This window comes from Temnothorax longispinosus, chromosome 6 (genome assembly GCF_030848805.1).
Source record: "Temnothorax longispinosus isolate EJ_2023e chromosome 6, Tlon_JGU_v1, whole genome shotgun sequence".
NCBI classification, from domain to species: Eukaryota; Metazoa; Arthropoda; class Insecta; order Hymenoptera; family Formicidae; genus Temnothorax; species Temnothorax longispinosus.
This window is the reverse complement of record NC_092363.1, coordinates 3,319,984-3,341,443: the sequence shown is the minus strand read 5'-3', so window position 1 is coordinate 3,341,443 and position 21,460 is coordinate 3,319,984. Positions and strand designations below refer to the sequence as shown.

The following is a 21,460-nucleotide window of genomic DNA, read 5'->3' as shown; positions in this document are numbered from 1 at the left end:
CTGAAAAAGACTTCCGTAAAGCGACATGGGGGCGGCGTGAACGATCGCGAAAGAGAGAGGGACGGCCCTTTCATGAAGAAAGGGCTGCAAAAAAATCGACCGATTTATTAACATGCCGCCGGTGACGGCGTGCGTGGCTATACGTCTAAGTTAACTCTTTTGACGGCACGCATGATCGCTCCGACGAGCACACACGGACACGTATGTATAACGCTTCGAACACAACGCCGATCGAAACTTTTTGCTCGCTCGCTATTCTCGCGTGATATCAATCCGCGCTCTCGCTTGTATGCTCTGTTTATGCGAAACGAACCATTTACTTTGTGACACGCGCGCGCACACTTTTATAGCGACTGGATGTATTATAAAGCTCTTCTTCGAAATGACTTTCGCGACATGTTCGACGACAATCGACAAATCGATGGATGTCGCGCCGTAGAAACAAATGCCGCTTAAGCGTTATTACGTGTCGTAAAATACGTCACTCGGTTGACAAGTGTAATACCCATCGCAGTAATAGCGCTGTTTAACGTGCCACTTACGTGCCGAAATTCAGCGTAGCGCTTGAGTTCTCAAACGGAAAGCATATACTTGTTCTGCTCGTACAAAAAGCAGGCAATAGATATTATACCAACGAATGTCGAAGCGATAGCGCGGTAGTGGAAATTGGCTCTAATTAGCAAAAGATGGCGGCGATTTGATACGTTTGCACGGCATGGGCTGCTTTTTACGTCCAGCCCGCTTACTGGGCTCTTTTGTTAAGTGAACACTGTTTAAACGATAATTCGATCAAAAGAACCCGGTTCAACCGAACAACGGCATTTAATTAACAAAAGTGCTAGCCGAGAGTTTTACCCGTCGCCCCCCGACCCCTATTCTCGGAGGGAGACTCTCTTCGAATTCTTCCGCTCTCCTTACTCGCTCTTACTCTCATCCTTATCCACCCTTATTCCTACCTCTGTTCTCCACTAACTGCCGGAGAATAATTGTGAAAACATACTACCACCGAGAGCAGTCCCACTGGATTTTGCCTTTTTCCACCCTTTCTATCTTCTATTATAATTGTTCTGTTCCTCGTTCACCATTTTTCCCGTACTCTCGTCTGCCACTTCACCTTTCGATGCATATAGCCGGCGAGTAGGTATACGATTTTAACATTTTTATATCGCAATTATTAAATCGGCCGATTTGTCACTTATACGATCTCGCGAGTAACAAACGCACTCACAAATTAAAAAAAAATTAAATGAGAAATTTATTGAGCGAATATAGCTAGCAAATAGGAAGACATGCTGTATGTATATACGTAGGAATAAATTGGATTATTTACAAAAGAGTTGCAAAAATGAATAAGCAACATGTACTGTTGTTTTTTTATTGTATTGATTAAACAGCATAGCATTTTTGATACTGCGCTTGTTTAAAAAATAAAATAGTTTCATGTAAAAAAATACATTTGTCTTTAGATGCAACGCTGGGCATTGGTATAAAAATTTGTTTTTGTTCGCTAGCAAACTAACCTCGAAAACGTTTCCATAGTTAAGCTTTGTTTATTTTTTCATGCTTATTTTATAAAATGTCGCAACAAAAGTTTGCTATAAATCATGTTATAAAGTAAAATGAATTTTTATTATGTTAGTTTGCATACAAATAGTTATAAGCAAATAACTCGTCGGGATTATGAAGATGACAGATCTGATCGCGAGATTATACTTGAATTAACGAGCGTCGAAATAATCCGGCGATTTATAATACGATAACTACGACGTGTGAAAAATATCGATTGGTTCATACAGATTGATGGGACGGACGAGAAACGCGTTGCAAGTTCGCCTTAAATCTTTCTCGACAGCGAGTAAAAGTCATGCACGTCGTAAAGTCGAGCGGGCGTCGATAAAAGGGTGAAGATGAAATGCTTGCACATCGATTTGTTTGTTCTTCCCTTAAGCGTCGGAATGCTCTGCAACCCTTCTGTCGCGTCCCTGACGCGTTTGATTCCTTTCGATCTTTTTTCTTTGTTACTTCCGATGGAATCCGATTGACATAAGAATCCTACTTAAATCTCCCGCGTTCACGTCTCTTTTCCAGGATTCGTTTTTCTATACTTACGCTTCACTTATTTCAGTTACGCATATAGACGCGTTTTGCTTTCGCTCGCGCTTTGATATTTTCCTTGCTCCCAAGAATAACAACCCTCTTTGCTTGATGAAGCGGCAGAAACTATAGTCTTCCTTATAATAATATAAGTTAATATAATTATTACAGGATGATGTTACTTAAAAATATATATCATACTATTGTAAGAGAAATTACACCGCCACAAACTCATTGTTCTTATACTTTTCGAGAAAAAAAGTGTATCTCATCAGTGTTACACACAAACATCTATTATTTTATATTTTAAATTTATATTGTCTATTTTGAAACGCGTGGCAAATATTCACAATATGGGAACATTTTATTTTTGGATGGATTTGAAAAATTACATTTTCATATTTCATTCATTAAGAATATAAATATGGGTTATGGTGGTTTTTTTTCTTTTTCTTTTACGTCGCGCGTTTTGACAACCGACCGCAGGCGTACCATTAATTTTGCTCGTTTACAACGAATAACACCGTGCATCGTTTACACGGGCAATCCCACAACCGCGCGAGCACCGATTCATCATCGACCCAAAACATCGCACGGAACATTTCGTTCCATACCGGTATTCCGAACGTGCACTTTCCGCGGAATTACACCATCCCCTTCTTAAATCGCCCACCCGGAAAGCGCGGAACGAATTTCAGTTACCAGCCTTAGCAAATATTCGTTCAACATCGTCGACGCGCGATGCAACTGACAGCAAAAGCAGACGATTTCTGGGAACTTCTGCGAATCCTACCCACGTACCTCGTGGCTGTGGCACCTTGTGATTTCACGATCTAACAATCTCCTTTTTGTTATGCTCGATGAAAATCGCCCAACGTTGTATGAAACTGCAAGAAAAAAATCACGAGACTTGGAAGTTAAAAAGACTTGTTTCTTTACAGACTTTTTCGTAACAAAAGAAGCCAGGGGAATAGTTACCGAGTTGTAGGAAAGACCGAATGAGAGTGGCGCGAGTAAGGATCTTCGAGGGCGAATTCGACGGAGCAATTCAATCGCAATTCCGTCGCGCTTTGACGATTGTATAATTGACCGCGTCGTAATTAAGACACGCGGACCTTGTCGCAGCTGTTAATTAAATAATTCCGCCAACATCATCGTTCGCATGCATGTAGCGAATTTCCGTCTTGAATTCAGTACGGGTTTCAACGTCTCGCTCTCGCTGGGTCCGTTCGTAAAGGGGTGTTGCAGTGGGTGCTCTGTGAAGTGGAGGAGAGGGGACGGGGAGACGGTGGAAATGGTACGGGCTATGAGTTTCCAGCCGGAGTTGCGAGTGAGTTATGTCTCCTCCGTGAACTCCATGCTCCGTCCAAGGTATTCCTATTCAATTTAACGTATCCCAGCAGTATCTGCTAATTTCCCCTTATATCTTACGAATTTCGTTCGCCCATTCGCACTATTCCGCCCGGCACCTATCGTTCCTTTTGCCCACCACCACCGAGCTTTTCCTGAAAGGTCTTTTCAGACCCGCTTCTTTTGTGTCGTTTTTGGTTGCTTCTTCGTACGGACGAAGGATAAAAAGCGTTTGCACGAATAAGAGGAGCTTTTTCCGCAAAACTCTTTGGTTGGCTCTTTATCCTGGCCGTTTCTCGAAGCAAAGAGCGATTTCATGGGAGAAGTGCGTTTTACAGGTCCTGTGTTGAAAGAGACGAGACAACACGCTAACACTAGTATATTTACCACGAAAATATATATATAGGTTTAATTTCACACTCAATTCTGTCAAAAGTACGAGAAAGAATTACGGTAAATTAAGAATTTACGCATTGCGCTCGAGCATACGTGATTTGCGAAATCTGCGCGCTAGATGTATAATATTTATTCGTTATAAGCTTACATACGGAAGAACCGCAATCCTCAACACAGCGCGCTGCGCGATTTATCGTTGACATTAGCGTCATCAAGAAATTCAGAGCGAGACGAGATTAAATGTTTATTCTGCTAATTGCCTCGCTGTGGTAGCTCTCATCCACAGTGGAACAATTATTCGTCCGTCGATTGAAATTCTGCGGTCTTAGCCGAAAGGTAATTAACTTTTAATCGAGAAAGTTCAGTGGCTCCGGGTTACCCCGTCTCCGAATTACTTCTTGCCTATATATTTCTCACTCTATCCTTCCTTCCCGTCGATCCTTCCTCAGCCGAGTTCCTGCCACTCAACGTGTCTAAACGTCCAATCGAGAAACGTGCGCGCTATGCGATATATCTCGACTATATACCAGCGCTTCTAAGCTCTTACAAGTTTCGGCGTTCTAGCGCTGATCGATGCGCATTCCTTCTTCGGCAATGAATGTAGCGGATCGCATTATTCGCAGGCGCGCGCCGACTTTTATTTAAAATGCAACAAATTCGCGCGTCAGACGCCCGAGCGAAGCGATAAAGGATGCGGGCGCGTTACGGAGCATGACCAAAAAATACAAACGGAAATCCCGGGACGGGGGACCCTCGCGCGCAATTGCGCCATTTCGCCGTTACTTTAGCAGCCTGCCGCCACCAAAAGCGGATCACTCTCGCATTCAGGAGACACGTTATCACGTTTCACCGCATCAACGGAATTTCGAGTATTTTCAATTTCCCACGGTGCACAACAACGAGCGAGTGTTGACACGAGTGTGCGCGATTCTCGTAGACGAAGCCGCGGCCCGCAGCCGCCAATAAAGGACAACCGTGTAGAATCGCATACTGAGTCCGGTGAAATCGGTCGTCGTATGCACGCGACGCAAACGAAAAGTCGCGTCCACTGTCCCATCCGGTTGACACACGCTTGTTCAATTACAAAAATTCGAATTCAAGCCACGTATATTCTTATAGCACTTATTGTTATCGTTCTGTTTGCTTCCTGCAATTACAATTTGCAGTCTGCAACGTTCTAGACGGAATCTAGGTGAACGTATATGCCGTATCAAAGGTGACCGTCATAGTAACGAATTTATTATAAATTGACATAAAAAAACATTTTATTATAAATTGAATTAGGGGATTCTCATCAGTAGCGAATAAGTTATATATTAATATACTTATGTCGCGGAAAAAGACGAAAGATATTAAGATACAAAAGATGTAATTAGAGTAAGTAGAGTAACTCTTTACGTGTGCAGATGTGTAAGCTTTTCGGGAGTTTCCATTAGAGTGAATTTGAAATGTCCAAATCCTACTGGCAATCGTTTTGCGATCTTTTATTAACGACGAAAGAACGTTGGCAACATTCGCGTATAGTATTCTCTTTCTGCCTGCTTTCCGTTAGATCGGCTCGATCAGTCGATGAGTCCATCGACGATGAATCGAAATAATCAAGTACAGATGGATTTGCATACAACACGAGAGACAGCTATATCTCTGTAAGTTACAGTGAAAGGATTCCTGATTGCGCACCCCATCCTTCTGCCCGGCAAAGGGACGCGTCCCTACCTCTTTGATCGAACGTTGCCTCTGTTCTCTTTATCGAGATCGCATTAGCCGAACGAGGAAGAAAGAAAGAGAATTCCAATATCGCGCAAAAATTTGTCTCCAGGCAACCAATAGTCCGCTCGGAACGTTAAACCGGATTTTTATTTCTCGTTTGGTACTACAAACTCGGCGTGAAACAGTAATAAGTCAAACTAAAACGAAGTATATCCGCTCTTCATCCTGAAAGCCGGATTTGACTTTAATTTTGAGATTTAAACTAACGAATACATCATTGAGTTTTTATCAATGTTAATAAAAGTAAAACGTATTAATCGCAATTATTGGAAAAATGACATTAGCTGCAACGTGGGATAAAACACAGGTACAAAATGTAGCACGATTTTTTTAAATTAATGAATTACAAGTTTGAATTGGGTAGAAAAGAGAAGAATAAAGAACAGCTTTTAAAATATGTTTTTAATGTTTATAAAAATAATTGAATACATATATATATATATATATAAATATAGATATAAATATAATGTACCTATGTTGATTTATAAAACTGAAAAGAAAAGAAGCATTTAAATGTCTTAAATAGATATGACAGAAAATTAAATGATTCAACATACACAGCATCCAACCGCAATATTTGAATTTTTACAATTCGTATGAATTCTTTTCTCGCATTTCCCAGGATAGTCATAAAGTGTTCTATAAATAGCTCTTATTATGTTGGCCAACAAGATCTTTTTCGCCCGCCAAGCCAGCAGTCGCGCTATCTCTGAGATTTATTTTAATTCGTTCTCAGAATAGGAGGTTCTCGCAGTCTCGGCACGAAGTTCAGTATAATTACAGATAGTAGACAAGGCACTCTGTCAGAGTCACAGAAGCCATGTGCGTACGCGGGGTATTACGCGTCTTGAAACTATGAAGGAACAAGTGAGGGTGGAAAGGGAGCGAGAATAGAATGCGTCGTATTTACAGTTACTCACTTCCATTTCTATTATTTCCTTCGTTATGAAAAGATAGTAAGGAAAAGTGAGGGGCACTGGAAGTTAAAAAAGAAAGAAGAACATATTCGATATTAGAAAGAGAAAAAAATGAATAAAAATAATAGAATATTTTTCATTAAAGTGTATAAAATAAATAAATTTTGACAAAAATGCAGGGAAGAGAAGGAGCACTTCCTTCACGGCTGATGATTTCTTCGAGCGACCTGCTCGTAAATATTTGCTCCTGCGTTAGTGCGGTGAAGGTAAATTCTGAACCAGGTCGTAATTATATTTGCATGATAGAGATTTACATTCGTCTGGCGGGTAGATTTAAAAAAATCAAGGAAGAAGGACAGGATAGAGTCTTTAACTTTGGAACAGCCCACAAAGTTAAAAGTTATGTAAATGGATAGAAGAGCATATGCATAGCTCTCATAAACATCTCCACCAATGAGATACAGAGTGTAAGTTGTTATATTGTTTTGTATAAAGTTTGCTTTGAGCATTTCAGTGGTAGAGATGCTTATATGCTGTCCTCGTATTTAACCGCTGCTCCTCAGCGGCATTTCCATCGCGATACATTATCATTTTATAAAATTAAGCTCAGTCGCTCTCTCTCTCTCTCTCTCTCTCTCTCTCTCTCGATTGTTTGCCTTTCCTTGCCAGGGGTTAATTGCGAGATACATCTTTTAATTAGTTACACGTCAAATATTTGTTCTGAGATAAATGCAAATAGAAACGAGCGTGAGAGATGGTCGGATTAAAATTGAACGAAGCATCAAGATTTTTATTTAGGATGGCTTACGAAATTAAATGCTCGTACTTTTTATTTGAGATATCTTCCGTTTCTCCTTTTATGTTCAGTGATTTCGTAAATGAATTTTTGCGTCAAGAATACCAATTACGTACCGAGCTAACTACATTTCCAGAACGTTCCGGTTGGAAACAGTCCAATGCCGCTCGGCGAGGTCTGCCAAGTGCGTTAAAATCTATCGATCCACAAATTGCCGCGCGAATCCATTTAATCTTCGCCGTTGTAGGTGGAACGGAATAAAATAGACTAATAAGAAAGCGCATTGTGGAGACCGTATTAGCACCGAAACTTCGAGATAATTTAGTAGCTGCACCGAAAGCGCGACTCTCTTTTTCGTAACAAAAACAACTATGTCATTTAGTCCGTTTTTTAAATGCTGCAATTAATAACAAAAATATACATATTTAATTGGAAAAAATTATATTTAGTTCAAGTATGTGTCTCCAGCATTTATATTGCCTACCTACATAACTTTTTTTTACTAAGCTTATTTAGTTACGGAATCAGTGTATCTCGAAATAAATAACTAAACTAATTAAAATTTGCTCGTACACACAATTTCTATCGGTGTACGTCAGCATCATCGTTTTTTAGCACAATGCGTCTGACGATCAGTCAGTTGTATCGTGAAAATCAGATTTACATTAACAGTCGACAAGCATAATGCAAACGAGGCGCATACCGCGAAGCGAGATGTTGCCTTCGTCAGCGTTGCATCCACATCACGAATTGCATTATCATCGTCGCGCGCGATGCAGCATCGACGACAAATACAATAAACACCGAGCCGTGTTGACGATAATGGCCGGATCACTCCGTATATTACTACAGCGAATTGAAGCGAACGAGGATTATTCGCGTCAGAAATTACGTCGCGCTTCGCGCGCGAACGGTTTTGTCGTCGTACGACGCGTCGCGGTTGCAAAAGCCGACCGACTACTACTACCGGTGCAGCGGTAGCTCGACGGCGCGGCGCGGCAAAGCATCGGGGCAAAATTGCATACGGGTAATAAATGAGATTTCAACCGGTTGAATGCGAATAAACGAAGCGCACCACGATGATGGTGGACCGGCGCGAGGCGGAGGGAAAAATTGTCCAGAAAATTGACGTTGTCGACGGTCGTGCGCGCCGATCTGCGCCGCGGTGTCGTTTTCAGTTTTCCCACGGTGTGGGCGAGACGAACTTTTCAATTCAATTTCCAGATGGGTCGCACAAAGGCTTATTTATGAAACGTTCGCCAAGAGTGGAAGTGAGCGCGAACGGTCGTCGGGACGCGCGCGAGAGATGAACGGAGAGAAGACGAGGAGACCGTCGCGTCGCTCCTCCGGCTTCGATAACGCGGCCGATGCCGGTCTCAGGGTCTCGCTGTCGGTAAAAGATATCAAAATAATTGAAAAAGTTTAAATAGACTTCAATGTTATTTACGGCGGGCTACGTAACCCGTGCCATTTTTGGTCCCCGAGTTTGTCATTTTCGAGTTAATCGCGCCAGATCGACTGAAAATTCGTAGGCTATAAAAACCATTCTGCGCGTTAATTATCTATTTCCTCAGTTATTTTCTCTTGCCGCTAAAAGCTTCTATATATATAAATTTAGCTAAAACATTGGGGAAAGGCAGATGATAAATAAAATTTTTTAAATTAAATTTTATAGCAGTTTTTTAATGGGGTTGAATAAATTAAAAAGTTTTTTCAATTATATGTCAAATCAATATCTAATCGATATCTTGATTAGTCAATGTTTCACTTTTGAGACAGGAATAGTGTAGCGTGTATGCGACTATACGTTACAATGGCGATGAATGCCATAGTCATCGGTGCCACGTGTATTTGTGTACCTGTGTACGTGTTCGCGATTCGCGTAGGTTTCACACAGACACTTGAAATAGCCGTAGATATGTATTCCGCAATGGCAAAGGGGCCTCCTAATTGTTGCTACAATGTTCGTAGAATACGTATGCTTGGTCGACGGTGTTTGGCCCTGTGTATGTGTGCGATATTAGCATCGTATACATTATCGTGCTATACATTCCTTGGGGCGAATATACGTGTTAATGGATCCTTGCACTCTGAATTAGGTCCATCTGCCAAATGGATGCGCGGACCGGCGGCAAAGGGAGCCTCATTAACCGGATATTCGAAACGCATCGGTCATGTTAACAATAACATCTGACACTTAGCGTCGAAACTAATTAAGTTTTGAATTTATCGAATGTACGATGATTGTGTATGTGTATATATCTGCATAGAATTATAGAATTGTAAAATGCAATTATTGGCCTCTCCAATTGTTCTTTTTTCAAATCTTTTATTAGTCTTCTCTTACTTTTTATATCTCGTAATTCTATGAGTACGCGCAAATGAGCATAATAGACTTCGGGATGTAATTTTGTGCGTTTACAAAATTCATTTCACTCAACGCATCAAGTTTTATATTCACGTTCTTCTCTATACCGAAATTTACCCTCTCTCACTTACCCCGATTTCCATGTTTCTCTATTTTTCGTATAAATGAGCATTGTAAAATTCACATGCAAATGCTCGAGGGATAAAAGAGGTACACTTCCATGACCATTTCGCATAGTTTGGGCATTTCAAAAACAATTCTATCGCTAAACCAAATTATGCTCAAGCTCATATACAGACGAATATAAGGAAAAAAAAACATAATAATGGCTTAAATGTTTTTTAAATTTATACAATTTCATTACGCCAATTTTTTCTTTCTATACGATTGTATCTTTTTATGTATTATGCAATGGTTCATATAAATTGTATATAACTGCTTTGAAACCCATCCTACAATGCGTAAAATAACGCATAAAACTAAAAATGATGTTATCGTCAAGAATACAATGATATCTAAATCGAATTGCTGATACCACGCGGTATCGACTCCATTGAAACGTAAATGAGGTGCGCCATTGTGACGCATTACAAACTCAATCCACCATATAACATTCTCTAAGCTATCATAAGGCTTGTCCTTTGTGAGAGCACGTAGCGCCAACATCCTATCTTTGTACCTGCAAACAGTGCACCAAATATATACATATATGCATGTTAGTTATTATATGTAAATATCACTATCGTCTCTCTATCCACATTACGATTACGAGACGATTACTATCGTACATACATACAGTATACGGGCGCGTGTACTAATAATTGACATCGTAATTACCCTTTATCATCGGCGACTTCCAGTATAGCGTCGTGCAATTCCGACGTCGTAAGCTGGACTATGTCTAGGTATCTTGCAACTCCCAGAGAAACCATTTTCGTAACTTGGTACACCTGATCGAAGACAAACGGTAGTCCTAAGAGCGGGACGGCATAATGAACCGCTTCTTCGGTACTCTGCAGTCCGCCTTGATAAATGAAGAGCTTGATGTTCGGATGAGCTGAAATAAGGACAAGGAAACGATTAATAATCCCGGTATTAATTTTTATAAAATGCCGGCTTGTCTGTTTTAATTTACCCAGCACGCCCTGTTGTGGGGTCCATTTCGAGATAAAAACGTTGGGAGGAACGTGAAAGCTATCATTCTCGAATTTCCACAGTACTTTATACGGCAAATTGGAAAAAGCGTTCGCAAAGACCTCCAGTATTTTCTTCGGCAATAATTTGCTTTTCGTGTTTGATCCCAGACTCATATAAACGAAACCATTTGTCGCATTGTCCAGGAAATCTTTTAAATCCTGTAGACAGTAAATTTTATGAAGATATATTTTTCTTAATTGTGTTTAATGCGTTAAAAGCGTGCGAGATTGATTGATATGAAATAGAATTTTAATACTAATAATTATTATAAAGTCTTACTTTTGGTAACGCCGGTGGCGTCTTTGCGATGTGCAATCCGCTGAAGTGAACGATATTAGGTATTTCGGGTCTGGCGTATGCAAGCAAAGGTTCTTGATTGATCAAGATGAGACTCATATTCTTCTCAACGTCGGTGATATGCGGTATATCATTACCGAAATACTTTTCGGCGATCTTTTGTTGTTTGTTCGCAAAATTATTAAACCATGAGTATATGTTCCACCAAGTATTTATGAAATTCACCAATCGCCTCCAAAATGGTTTATCTAATCCTGCGAAACTTTCAAGCTCCCAATTCGAGGGGTGCGATGGGAGCACGGGACTACCGTGAGTGAAACGATGACAGTTTTGCAAGTCCATAGACATGATACCTGAGGTTATAAAACTCGTTGAGTAACACCGTTCGTATAGCTGTTACATAATACACGACATGATTAAGTATAATAACGGCATAATTTTATTTAACCTCACCTATTAAAGGTACATTAAATCTGTGCGCCAGCATGTAGGTTGCAGGAGTCATAATCATCTCCGCTATTACCGCGTCAAATTGCACATCGGTTCCATTTTTATGATATTCCACGAGATCAGGATGGCTGAGGACTTCCTCCGCTATATTATGACCCAGTGTTAGTAACCTCGTTTTTAATCCTGCCAATTGTGTGAGATTCCAACGGGTCTGACTTATATCAGTGTCATCAACTTTTTCATATATAAAACCGAAGTCTATTTCCGTATAATTGGTCACGCTAGTATCATTTAAAATATTAGGAGTCAATGTTACTATCTCGTGTCCCCGCTTATTCAAAGCAAGACATATTGCCCGAAATACTATCTGATGACTGTAGGATGGAGTTGGAGTAATGACCAATAGCCTTTTGCTGCATGCTAGATTACTCGTAATCAAAATCCATAGGATCGTGATAATTGGTGAGATGCCGACAATCAGTCTCATCCTGTAGAACAAGAAAAACACTGATTATACATATATATTTAATTTTTGGCTATAATATATATGTACTATATGCATGCCGACAAAGCACAATAAATTTATTTTACACTTGGAAAATTGTAAAATAGGTATTATATGTGTGTGAATTATATATTAAATAATATTTTTGTTTTCTGACATAATCTTTTGAAATAATATAAAATCAATTTTTGTATGGAAAGATCAGATCACGAAAATTAATACAAATATCGACATTACAATAATTAATGTCTTTTTTACATATTGTATATACAATACACGCGTAAAATTACATTTCCTTTTTGTATAAAAGAAGAAATATTAGTTTGATTATTTATATTCTATAAAGCACTCGATTAAATCAGATTATACGTTGTTAAAAGACACAAGTTATTTTAATTATCCTATAAAGCACTCGATTAAACTAGATTATATGTACTTACGTTATTAATAAGATATATAGATTATTGTAATTATCCTCCGCAGTAGGATCACTAATATTCAATAACGACAATGTGGTGCACGAAGAAGAGATGTGCTCAGACTGAACTTTCTAAAACGCACGAATGGCGTTATGTAGATTGAAAGTGAATGTTGAAGTGGAATGTTTTCGTATTTTTGTCTTAATTTATGTTGTTGCGCGGCAAGTATTAACGTCATGAATATTAATAGGATGTATACATATATTGAGAAATTTATAGAAGAATTATAGAAGAAGAATGTGATATTAAAACCAGAGAACTCAACTTTAGAATAATTACTTGCAAAGAAAACTATTTTCAAGGAGAACTTCAATACTAAACAATGTCGTCTGAAAGCTTTCTAAGCTTATCTAAGGAATAATATTCCTTACAATTAGATAAGCTTACACTGAGAAATCCATTTTATTGAATTAACTATAGCCTCGGTTGAATATGAGCAAACAAATTCTTTAGTTAATATAACACAAAATTTGGTTAACATAATAAAAATTTTTTAACATAACTAAATTTTTTTTTGTTAGAATTATATAATTACATTATATAATTACAAGCTTAGATTGTCATATAACAAGCATAAGTTATAGTCTTTCCTATGATTATTATATATTACGTCATTATATAATTGCATAATTATATATAATTTTTTTGAGACAATGCATATAACTTGTGACTAACATTGTAAGTAAAATAACGTGTAACTGGTCAACGTGATATTTTGCATTTTTCTCTTTTATAATTTTGTAAAACAATATTTTATGCATTATTCTTTTGTGTTGCATGAAATACTAGTATTTAAACTCTTGACTCTTTCCGTTTCAAATATAAAAATAACTTGATATTTCGAATTTTATTACTATACAAGCGTAACCAAAACATAAAAAGTAAAAAAATTTTATATCAAATGTCTCGTCTTTGCTACTATTTTAAATGTAATATAAATTAATAAATGTGATATAACATTATTGCGACTATTTTTACTACAAATACACGTATACTCTCTAAATTTGAATGAGTCACTGAAATGGCATACTTTAGACTGATATAAGTGAATGATAGTCACTGATGCGTTTAATGATAAGTAAAGCAACTTCAGTGACTTTTTACTGGTTCAGATTTAGTATGTGACGTGATAAGGATACTATGTGTAAGCATAATTCGTGACCATTTAAGAGGTTTTTACGACGCAAATATATTTTTATTTTTTTAGTTATTTTTGAAATGTGAACAACTGAATTAGTAACAAATGCATAATAGCGGCAAATGTTAATATAAATGATGCATAATTTTTTAAAACAGATGTTGATACGTCTGAATAAGGCATTGCAAAATTGATAACATTTTCTACAACTTTTCTGTGATAGATAAAAATACACAATTGTGCTTATGTCGATTGTATATTCGATTATATATTTAATTATGAAGCTGAACTTATTGGAATTACGTCAATTTTAATGAATTTCAATTTCGATTTAATAAGTTCCGTCTTTTTGAATCCAGGCTGCTTGCATTTTTCACATCTAAACTTCAATATATCACAACGAAAAAGAGCAAACGAAGTAGGAGAAGGGTAGCGAACTGCGAGACAGCGAAATCCAATTCTTTTACCGATTAATATTGTCTGTTGCATCTGGAAACATGGCGAACATGGTGCATCGGTAGTATCTATATATATTCGACGCGTGAAAGGAAAGACTGATTTGTCCGTAGATCAGGATTTATTTGTCAATTTACAACGTTTATCTGTAATATTTACCAAAGTTTGATAGTAACAGCATTGAAATTAAAAATACGATTTGAGAAAGGACAAAATATTATGATGCTGTTTCGTTCCGTCTCGCATAATGCCGTTTTTAAGTATTTAAAAGATCAAGGTTGGTGCGATGACTTCAAGGTTGATCGATTTTAATTCAGTTCGTATCTACGAATTAAGAATATAGAATCGCGCTTAATACTGCCACTGAAATTATGCACAGTTATACACATATATGAATTAATTTAACGACTAATTTAAGCTGTAAGCAAATCGCATATAAACTAATCGCAGTATACACATACTTATATGATTCATTATTATGTAAGAATTTGTTAATATATTTAGAGAAAGGTTCCTTCTGTATATATTGAAATTATTATGAGATATATATATATATATATAACCGGTATTAATTGTTACCTCGTAAGCTAGCGCCGGACTACGCGCGTATTCGCAATTCGTGATTCGTAATTCGTAATTCGTAATTTGTTAACACTAGCAAGTAATGAATCTTCCCGAATATCCAACGAATCTCTACGAATTACAAATCGCGCATAGTCTGGCCCTAGCTGTACGCGGAATGCGTTTTGTGCGTTTTTCCTCCGTATATATAATACTTCCATGCACGTATATAATATTTCGAAAAATTATCGAATGTTTGAAATTGCCGTCTATAAAGTAAAAAACGTAATGCGAAAGATTGCGCGGACTGGAACAATATATTAAAAACGATATTCGTGAGTAACTTATACGTTTCCACGATATTGATTAGAAATAAACGCTGGTTAATTGAATCCCGTTTAAAAGTTAGACTAGAAAGTACCGAGAACGTGTGATGGAGATATTGCAGCTACGGAATCCTTGATAGAGACTAACGCCGACACAAACGGTTACAATCGCGAAAGAAGTAAGACTGGAAGTCTCATATCGAACTATTTCAATTCGGCGAACACACATTTGCTGCGATTAGTGGAATTACTCGAAGTGGTGTTTACGATAACGCATAGTTTCGTGTACAGACGTACCTATATACTCGTATGTGCACGCGCTGTATGCAGATTAAGTTCACTCTATCTGAGAACCTAGCCGAACGTTGACTGCAATAGTACGTATTACGTCGCGAAACTGTTTCTCTTGTATCGTTGCCCGGGTTCACAAGTCGATGATCAAATCGATGTCGATCATGATTTTTCGGACCGTTTGATTTGATAACGACTAGATTCTCTATTGATCTTTGAACGAGGATCGACACTGTATCAACGCTGGATTGATGTTACAACCAATGATAGATCAGGAAGATATCTCTTCAATATCATATTGATATCTAGTTGATATATGAGTAATATCTAGTAGATATTCCATTGTAGGTAGATGGTGTACCGTAAGGGCCCATGCACAATGAGAGGAATAAAGAACAAGGAATATATAAAAATTCATAGTCGCATCTTATTTGAATACAGTCTCTTGAAATATATGGTAACAGATCCGCATAATATTTTGTCGATCACTTATCGACGTATAGTCGACATCTATAGAAGTATACATATCGATTTGACATATAAAAGATATCGTATAAGTGTCGATCAATTATTGGGGATTTAGTTGATGTGTAGTAGATATCATATTCAAGTTAAGTCGATATATGGAGAAGTTGATTCAACTTTAGTATGATATCAGTTGAATGATGACTAGATCGTCGACATCTACATAATATTTTCCAGATATTGCGATGAAATCTTCGAAATATCAAATTGATTATATTATTGATTTGCATATGATCTCAACTTGATTTCAATATGATATTTACCAGATTCTTCATCGACTTGTGAACCCGGGATGTCAACAAAAATTCAGAATATTAATCTAAAATATCAGGGAAAAAATATTCTGTTAAACAGCAATTAAGAGTTGCTATATATAGGTAGCAATTAAGAATGTACATGAATCTAACCATCAGAATCTGCGTTCAGATATACTCAAATGTACTTTTTAGTTCCATAGATAGGGATTTGGCACACGTGTATAATGGCATGACAATACAAAGACGAGTTTATGGTCAGTGGAAAACGTTTATTTTTAGTCGATGCACGAGCGCTCGGCACGCATCGAGCACGTGTATTAAATGCATTTCTAGTGCACGTCAAATAAAAATCGAATCGAGCTTGGTACGTGATCGGATGACTGCGGAACCAAACAGAGACGATGGGAATCCTTTCTCGACCAAGACAACGACGGTCTTTCCGCTAACTCACCCCGCACAGTTTCTTAACAGTAATTTCAACTCGATAGTTGCCACGGTATTACGAAACTGCGCGTAGCTCCCTACCTCCATTAATCATTACGGCTCCGGGATCGGCCCGAGATCGTTTTTGAGAGGTCCGAACAGTTTCTACTTGAATTGTAATCTGTCTTGGCCATGTCCTATCCATTTCTTAGCCTCTGACAAGGGCGCGTGTTAATGCGAATATGGATTATCGTGAACATGCCAACAGAGAATACTGGCTAATTTGCAAGGTTTATATTTATGCTTACTATACATATATATATAGATTTATTTTAGTAAAAATAAATGTTATATTTGACAAAATGTTTTTTTCATACATATAAATGCGCTTAGATGAGAATACATTTGAAATAAAAATCTTATACATAATAGCATTATGAGATATTTAGATCTTTCAAAAATTCCAATTTTTATATAAATTCTGACTTAAAAGTCGAAATGTTACGTAAGAAACTGGTCTGACAAGAAATCTGGGACGAGAATCACCTCCGGCGCTTTCCTTTTTATCAGCAATTTATCCGTTTTATCTCCATTTAATGCTGAAGGCAATTTATGATACAATCGTGGAAGATTTAATTTTATAACGATTAATGCAGTGAACGATAATTACGAAACTCAATCTCAAATAGAAACAAATTGTTGTGGCGACCTCATCATATGCATTATAGGAAACGAATTTGTCTGTACGAGGATGATGATGTATCTAACTTTCATGAATTCTTAACAAATTATGTTGTAGGCATTTTGTATTATGATAATACGTTATCGTTTACAATATCGCGAATGTATTGGAGAGCTTGGTGGAAACAAGTTTCTATTTAAGTTAGAAATTAGCAAAATAATTTTAAAAGTAAATATTACTTTTAAAAGCAGTTTTGTTTAATAAGCTATCACAGTTGTATTGTATTTATGAACTTTCCAATTTGTTTTCTTTCACTTAGATTAACAATCCAAGTTTTGTATTACGCGTTTACGTCGACAATTGAAAGGTATAAATTGTAACTTTTTAAGTATAATCGAACATAACTGTGAAATATACAAAAACGATCAGATAATAGCAGATTCTCTGTATAATTTAGATTCTTTATACAATATACTTTTATGAATTTCTTATAATCATATGTTTAGTTCATAATTTTTTTTTATGATTAGTCATGAGAATGTATGCAAAACTTATGCAATTGGTTATTATAAGTTAAACGAAACATTTATGAATATTGCATTGTCTAAACATTTTTTTTTATTTTTTTTCATTGGTTTGTTATTGTTGCTCGGAATTTGAGGATAATACTTTGGTCTACTTATTTTACATAGGTTTAGTAACAACAGATGATCAATGTCTGTCCTAAATTGTTTCACAAATGAGTTGACGTAATTGACGATAGATTATCCCAGGCCGACAATTCGATTATCATTTTCAAACACACTTCAGTTTTACCTTGCGTACACACGATAGAATTCGTTCCACAGATCATTAGTGTTTTATGACGGTAGTTTATCGGTGAATGGCCTAGTCCTGTTTGGCAGGCAATTACGGATTCTATGGAATCCCCTTCTCGGGAAGACTCGATAGACGTTCCAGACGCAAAAGAGAATCCGTCTCTTTCCGCTTAAATTTGGGAACCGAGTACGGTACACTCGCAACTCCGAGCAATCGTAATTTCGCAGGCAGCAGAAGTTTAGCCGCCGGGCTTTCGTTCGAGAGGTAGAGCTTAGAAGTCAAATATCGGGAATTTCATTTGCGCGCCGCTATGTATTATTCAATCGTACTCAAAGGAGTTTCCTCGCGGGATAAGCTACCGTTGAACTCATCAATCACTGTTCTCGGCTCTGACAGACTATTCCAATAAGCTCAACTGTCGGGATTAGTACTTGTGAAATCGATGTATGTCATCAAAGTGAAGAAAAACTTTGTTTTAGACTACGGAGGCATAGGTATACTGGCGCTTTATTGTCACAATGTACCTTTTTATTATAATTTATTTTCTATTTGTTTCAATATCGCAAAAAAAGAGAATACATACGTACGTAATTAACTACCGGATTATAAACATTTACTTTAGCAATTTGATATCGTACGAAGAAAATAGTGCATTATACTTAAAATGTATAAATTTCCTTACAAATTATTCTCACAATGCGACTAGGGCACAAGACACAAAAGGCTAGGTTTATGATATGAACATATACACAGTATGACATTTCTATAAAATATTTATTAACGTTTTATTGATGAGGCGACTAAAGCTTATGCAGGTATAATCGTCAAGGCAATATTAGCTATTTTTTTTAGATATTTTTGGCGCTGATGTTATTTTACATTTGTTGTAAGGTGGACAATAATCCTTGCAAAATGTAACTTGATCAATGTAAATTTGCACTTCGGTATGTGGCTCCTTAATATGCTTAAAAACGAGTTTGCCATTCTTTACATATTCATGAAAAGGTATTGTGCATACTCGTTTCCATCCAAAACCTTCCGCGATCTGTGCGATATATCTGTAATGGATGCGATAGGCTATCAGACTTCAGATTAATATCTGTGTGAATCTGTCAATTTAATTTTGTACGTTGCGATCCTATTCGCGTAACGCGTAACGTATGACTGCAAGGAGACGATAGATAATGTTTCGTATCGAATAACACGCTCATACGCTGAGAAATGCTTCAAATCATCGCATGCTATGATAATCCTAATTAATGCGATCGTTATTCTTTTAATACGACACGAAGCCATACGTCAGCTGTCTCGAGCTCTCCAGGCAGTTTGAATTACAAGGTAACAGTTACGCTGAACGTGTGATATACGGACGGATATAGTCGGGCGATCTTTCTCGTTGACGCAACCCGTCGCGAAAATTACTCAAGATTCCGCCGAGGCGAGCGAACCGCGCCGAAACGACTCGCATTCCTTACGCGGCTGTAGCCTAACCAGAATTCCACGGTCAGCCAGTTGGACTCACCTATTACTGCAGTCAACACGGAACAATCGATAGCCACAATCGCGCGCAAGATACCAGCTATCTAGCACGAGCTTTCTAGCAATACCCCGGTTCCGGAAGTCCGGCCTGACCGCGAGATAGCTGCACTCGAAGATCTTGAGAACGCAATAGCGCTCCCAGAGATTCGGCTTGCTGGTCACGTAAGCCTCGAACTCGATCACGTCGCGGGTCGGTCCGCATTCGCAACATCTAGCGAACTCGACGAACTTGTCGGGATCCCAAGGACAGGAGCCACCGTTCACCGCGGCACCTACAATACAATTGTCCTCTCCCTCGGCAATTATCGTCATACCCTCTCGGAGCTCATTGTACATAAGTTTTAGCAATGACGGCGCGGGCTCTTGTTCGTCCAAACCAATGTTCACCATGGTTGGGTCGTCCTTATAGAACGCATCGCTCATGAAAGTCATCACTCTGTCGTAGTCCACCGGAAAAGCTAGTCGTGTCTTGTAAATTGTATCTGGTTGATTCTATTACATATATATATGTATATGTACATGTATATATAATATGAAATTTTGCTTTGATAGTAAATAATAAATCAGACATGAAGAATTTGAGTATTTAGCCTTTTCAACGAGTATCTTGTAGAAAATGTAAAACTAGCACTCGTAGAATTTAACTTACAATTTATTTTACACATTAAGCAAATGTTTGTTAAAATTTGCACTATAGCGTATACTGTCATTTCTATGACATTTTTATGAAATATAGATTTCTCATGAAGCACACTTACGGTATAATTTCGCTTCGCAATGCGCAAATAATATTCTCGATTTCTAAATATGCTAAGGTGCGATTCGTATATCATGCATCTTGCAACTGGGCAAATCAATCTTGACAAAATCGATATCATATTTTTACCACACGGTGACCTCTCTTAAAATATATACTCCGTAAATGCCTACTCCGTTTGGCAACTCTTTATTAAATTATGCAACACACCTCGTATCTGTATACATTCCACAATAGATTTGCCGAATTGACGTCAATTGATATTTTACGTGTGATTTTCCATTTTCCTTATTTTTAGGTTCGTTTATTTATGTATGATATGAAATATAATACGAGCGGCATATAAAGCCGAAAGCCCTTTATTTAGATTCTTTTGGCACGTTAATAATAAATGATAACTCGTGAGACTACACGTGTTTGATGATAAATTAAATATATTATTTACGTTTCTTTGCTTATTCTCTACGATATACTCCACGCTGACCACGCTTTTCTGTCACTTTTTTTTTTAATGATAATTGCGTACTTCATGTTATTCACAAATTGCGAAACAAACGCCTCCATGGAATGTGGTTTTTGGTAGACTTTTCCTGCTGTTTCACTGCTAAGGTTTTTCTCACAGTGAAGATAAACGGGTGACAATAAACTATCGCGGAAAAGCGATCAGATCCCCGAAATCAGGCGTTCTCGGAGAATCGCACGAGCGCATCGGACGTGCGACGGTCAAATAAAAAGGAAAGAGAGCAAGATACGAAGCGAACGTCCGCTTTCGAAGGATTGGAGATTATCAGAAGATAAATTGCATTTCTTCTCGGGGTAAAACGTCGCCGTCGAGGCAAACTGTCAGATCTACTTCTTTGACGTAAATTATCCGAGAGCTGACGTTCGTTACGTACGCGTCGAGGTTTCGCGAGAACATTTATCGAACTACGAACAAAATACCGAAATAAAACAATTTATGTAATTAGATAACGTTCATTGTTACTTTGTTTGAATTTCACGTCAAATTCTACAGAAATTCAATGCAACAGTTAAAGGAGAACGGGTTCGCGTTTTACTTCCATTAA

General features: G+C 37.7%; 2 protein-coding genes across 4 annotated transcripts; both read right to left on the bottom strand.

Annotated features, from left to right (window-relative positions):
- Nucleotides 1-8,985: 8,985 nt before the first annotated feature.
- On the bottom strand, nucleotides 8,986-15,532 carry LOC139814516 (UDP-glucosyltransferase 2-like). 3 transcript variants are annotated; one of them, XM_071780824.1, is made up of 6 exons: nucleotides 15,398-15,532; nucleotides 11,639-12,123; nucleotides 11,168-11,538; nucleotides 10,827-11,046; nucleotides 10,529-10,748; nucleotides 8,986-10,370 (listed from the first exon to the last, which is right to left on the bottom strand). In XM_071780824.1, exons 2-6 carry the CDS (start codon nucleotides 12,120-12,122, stop codon nucleotides 10,052-10,054), a joined length of 1,614 nt encoding a protein of 537 aa, XP_071636925.1. In that variant the 5' UTR covers nucleotide 12,123; nucleotides 15,398-15,532; the 3' UTR covers nucleotides 8,986-10,051. The 3 variants fall into 3 exon arrangements, with proteins under 3 accessions (XP_071636925.1, XP_071636922.1, XP_071636923.1); XM_071780821.1 differs by lacking the exon at nucleotides 15,398-15,532 and adding an exon at nucleotides 15,196-15,351; XM_071780822.1 differs by lacking the exon at nucleotides 15,398-15,532 and adding an exon at nucleotides 12,581-12,964.
- Nucleotides 15,533-18,932: 3,400 nt separating this feature from the next.
- On the bottom strand, nucleotides 18,933-20,346 carry LOC139814850 (uncharacterized). Its single transcript, XM_071781341.1, has 3 exons — nucleotides 20,341-20,346; nucleotides 19,620-20,128; nucleotides 18,933-19,155 (listed from the first exon to the last, which is right to left on the bottom strand). The coding sequence occupies exons 1-3, from the start codon at nucleotides 20,344-20,346 to the stop codon at nucleotides 18,933-18,935; spliced, it is 738 nt and encodes a 245-aa protein (XP_071637442.1).
- Between the last annotated feature and the right edge of the window lie 1,114 nt (nucleotides 20,347-21,460).

Coding starts and splice junctions, on each gene's coding strand:
- LOC139814516 (XM_071780821.1), bottom strand. CDS start 15,329: ATGTGTGTTCGCCGAATTGAAATAGTTCGATATGAGACTTCCAGTCTT. Junction 12,124..15,195: donor ATCTCCATCACACGTTCTCG/GTACTTTCTAGT, acceptor CTTGTTCTACAG/GATGAGACTGATTGTCGGCA. Junction 11,047..11,167: donor CGCCACCGGCGTTACCAAAA/GTAAGACTTTAT, acceptor TACTGTCTACAG/GATTTAAAAGATTTCCTGGA.
- LOC139814850 (XM_071781341.1), bottom strand. Junction 19,156..19,619: donor CGTGTTGACTGCAGTAATAG/GTGAGTCCAACT, acceptor CATCCATTACAG/ATATATCGCACAGATCGCGG.